General features: G+C 57.6%; 1 protein-coding gene across 1 annotated transcript; it reads right to left on the reverse strand.

The window, feature by feature from the left end:
• Window positions 1-1,112: 1,112 nt before the first annotated feature.
• Window positions 1,113-3,438, reverse strand: LOC123136780 (protein LYK5). The gene has a single exon (XM_044556281.1). The coding sequence runs from the start codon at window positions 3,328-3,330 to the stop codon at window positions 1,285-1,287; it is 2,046 nt and encodes a 681-aa protein (XP_044412216.1). The 5' UTR covers window positions 3,331-3,438; the 3' UTR covers window positions 1,113-1,284.
• Between the last annotated feature and the right edge of the window lie 370 nt (window positions 3,439-3,808).

Below are 3,808 nucleotides of genomic sequence, written 5' to 3' on the forward strand. Positions count from 1 at the left end.
GGGCCTGAAGGTGCAGATCTACAACCATGATAGCTCGATCATGTGCAAGATGTGTTGCACCAAGCACAGCTGCGTTGGCGAATTCTCCCGCGCTCTCTAGATTGTCACAATCATAGTATGGAACTATTATAGTAGTTTGTTGTCATGGTGATAGTTTGAACTAGTGTTGTGAACTTACTAATATTTTGGCGAGAATCAGCACCCTAGTGTGAAGCAGGGGCATGGGATGCCCCTACTAGCTTTAACTATGTCGTAGCTCAATCTTAATATGTTGTAGTTCTATTTGCTGTCATTGTTTGCCTCTTAGTCTGCTGTTTGCTTTGCCTGCTATTGTGCTGCTAATGTGGTGGTAAGGCCACCACATGGTAAGGCCACCACATTTGAATACGGTGGGCAGAACACAAATGTGTATGCAGCCAAACACGTGCGGTTTGCATCTGCTCAGCCCTTAAGCACATATGTAGGCAACAAAACTGCCAACCAGAAAGTGCTCATTAATGCAATGCAGGCAACCAAGCAACATGCAGATGTTGGTTTGTTGCATGTTTTTGCTCAACCGAGCTGGGTTGAGATGGCTATGGAATGCAGCTACCGTCGGAGATTGCAACCAAACACGTCCTAAGAGCATCCAACAACTGGCGAACCAACCTGTGGTTGAGATGGTTAGGTGGACAGTGGTATCCCCAACCTACCAGGGTTCAAATCCTGGTGCTCGCATTATTCCTGGATTTATTTCAGGATTTCCGGCGATGTGCTTTCAGTGGGAGGAGACGTTTCCGTCGACGACGAGGCGCCTACAATGGCTTCGTAAATCTCAAGATGATATGCCGGCTCAGTCTCTCGGAGGTGCTCATAGGGGTAGGGAGTGCGTTCATAGGGGTGAGTGTATGCGTGTGTATATGAGCGCTTGTGTCTGTACTGATGCTAAAAAAACATCCAACAACTGGTTTGTAATTATATGGAGCAAATTAACTTAAAAAAGATTATATTGAACAAATTTAATCATGGAACTAAAATTAAACAATTCTTTCCAATCAATGAATTTGGGTTCTCCTGTCAACACCAACAGATGATAAATAATTGAATAGAATTAAAAAGTGCACTCGAGAAGGTACATGACTAAAACCAGGACACTTAATTTGAAATGGAGTACTATACATGACTCGAATCACATTTACTCTCGTTACACCAAAGTGATTTTGCACTCTTCAACTAAAAAGAAGTGATTGTGCCCTGCACAAAATAATCTGTCCATAACAGAAAAGACATCTTCGCTGAGTACTACTATCTCCCGACGATCGAAGAGCGGGAGTTGCTGTAATCCGAGGGATCCCAATCCAGCGTGGAGTTGTACACCGCCGACAGCGTCACGAACACCTCGTCCATGGACGGCCGCCCCCTGGGCTCCCTCGCCACGCACCGCACCGCCAGCGACCCCACAGCCACGGCGAGGTCCAGCGGGTAGTCGCCGTTCAGCCGCGGGTCCATGAATGCCCGCACCTTGCCACGCGCGTCCTCGCCGTCGACAACCAGCCCCTCCGCGGACTCCCACAGCAGCGTCTCCCCTCTTTTGGCGCCGCCGTCGAACGTTGCCTCCTTTCCGGACAACAGCTCGAGGAGGATGACGCCGAAGGCGAAAACGTCGAGCTTGGGGGTGATGAGGCCGTGCTCCAGGTACTCCGGGGCCAGGTACCCCTGGGTGCCCACGACGTGGCGGGTGAGCTGCGCGTCGCCGCCATCAACGCCCGTGGGGACCGACCGCGCCAGCGCGAAGCTTGACACCTTGGCGCGGAGGTCGGCGTCGAGGAGGACGTTGCTGCTCTTGAGGTTCTTGTGCACGCACGGCGGGTTGCTGTAGTGGTGGAGGTAATTGAGACCGTCGGCGACGTCAAACGCCGCCTGCACACGCTGCTTCCACACGAGGGTTTCGCCGCCGCCGTGGAGCCAGTTGCTGAGCGCGCCGTTCTCCGCGAACTCGAAGACGAGGTAGGTGTCGCCGTGGTGGACGCAGAGACCGGAGAGGCGGACGAGGCTGGAGTGGTTCACGCGCTTCAGGATGCCCGCCTCGCCGCTCACATCGCCAGCCACACGCTTCACGGCCGCCGCGTCGCCGTTGATCACCGCGCGGTACACGGACGCGTCCTTGACCCTCCGGTCCTCCGAGAACCCTGCCGTCGCCTTCTCGAGTTCCGAGTACTTGTACACGGTCAGGGACTCCACCGCCGCGCGCGCGTCGGTGGACACAAACGCCGACGATGACGAGGAGTTCGTCGTAGCCGAGGACGTATGCTTGCCCGAGGCAAGAGGGTCGTAATCGGCAGACGAGGGCACGTCGAGAACGCCCTTCCCCGGATGGCCGTCTTCCACAACGCCGGGCCGCGGTCGCCGCCGCCGCCGGACACATAAGAACATCAGGCCAAGAAGTCCCGCCAGCGCAAGAACGCCGACACCAACACCGACCCCGACAGCAACCCCCTTCCCGCTGCCCGACCCTCCAGACGGCGGCGGCTGCTGGGCCTGCGGTGGCGCCGGTGCTGGCGGTGGCGCCGGCGACACGAGCATGTCCGGCGTGGGCGCGCTCTTGAGCGGGATGAGCAGAGTGGTGAAGGGGTATATGTTCTCGCTGTCGGTTAGGTTGTTGGCGCGGAGCACCGCCTGGGCGTCGACGCGGAAGCGGGCGGCGATGTCGGCGATGGCGTCGCCCCATGTGACGAGGTAGGTGAGCAGGTGCCTGACCCCGGAGGCGGCCTGCGCCGGCGAGGGGCAAGCGCAGCGGAGCGGCACGGTGAGGTTGTTCCCGACGACGAGTTTGCGGCTATCGTGGTTGGGGTTCTGCGCGATGAGCGCCTGGCAGGTGGTGAGGCCCTGGTAGGTGATGTTGGCGGTGATGAAGTAGGTCTCGTTGCTGAACTGGATGGTATAGGACGTGTTGTGCTGGTAGTAGCCGCCGGGCGCGCAGCCGCAGTTGAGCGGCGCGAGGACGAGGCGGGAGGCGGCGACCGGGGAGACAGTGGGCACGGCGTTGGCGTCCGCGAGGACGGCGGGGGTGGTGTTGAGGAGGTAGGAGATGGAGATGGGCGAGTCGTAGGGCGGGGAGGAGCGGAAGACGACGTAGGAGGCGCAGGGACGGGCCGCGGCGGTGGCGTTGCAGGTGTAGCCGAGCACGGAGCTGTCGTTGGTGCCGTAGCAGTTGAGTTGCTTGTTGGCCTCGTACTGCTGCTGCGCGCGCGCGACGCGGCACCGAGGCGCGGCGACGGCGAGGAGGACGAGGAGCGCGAGCGCCGCCCTGCTGGTGGCGGCGAGCCCGCGCGGGCGCGTCGGAGCGGCCATTGCTTCGGTTGCGCTTCCTGTAAAGGGGATGAGTGGGGAAAGGAAGCACGGCAGGGAGGGAGGGGACTCAGGACGGTGGTGTGCCGCGTTCGGTCGGTCGGGTAATGTGTGGTGCTATGGTTGGACGGAGTCAAAGGTCGTTGCTTCTAGTTTTTCCATGGGTGGCGGCGGGCAGGGGGCGGGATGTGCAGCTGGAGCCAGAACGCAGGTCAACTGGTATGGGGAGTCAATTATCAAACCTTTCGCTCTCCTTTGAGCCTTTCATTTGACCATTTCTCTTGCTCGGTTAACAACATAACGAATACTTTACGGAAGCTCAGGTATTGTGGCGCCAACTGACAATATCACTCCCTTGTAGTGATCTAATGTTTTTATTTTCTTTATAGAATGAGTTATGTATAGATTTTGTGGTAGAATTCACACCATTTCTACTGGCAGCGAAGACACGCACCGCCGAGCAATCAGATTCGACCATCAA

This window comes from Triticum aestivum, chromosome 6B (assembly GCF_018294505.1).
Source record: "Triticum aestivum cultivar Chinese Spring chromosome 6B, IWGSC CS RefSeq v2.1, whole genome shotgun sequence".
Lineage (NCBI taxonomy): Eukaryota > Viridiplantae > Streptophyta > Magnoliopsida > Poales > Poaceae > Triticum > Triticum aestivum.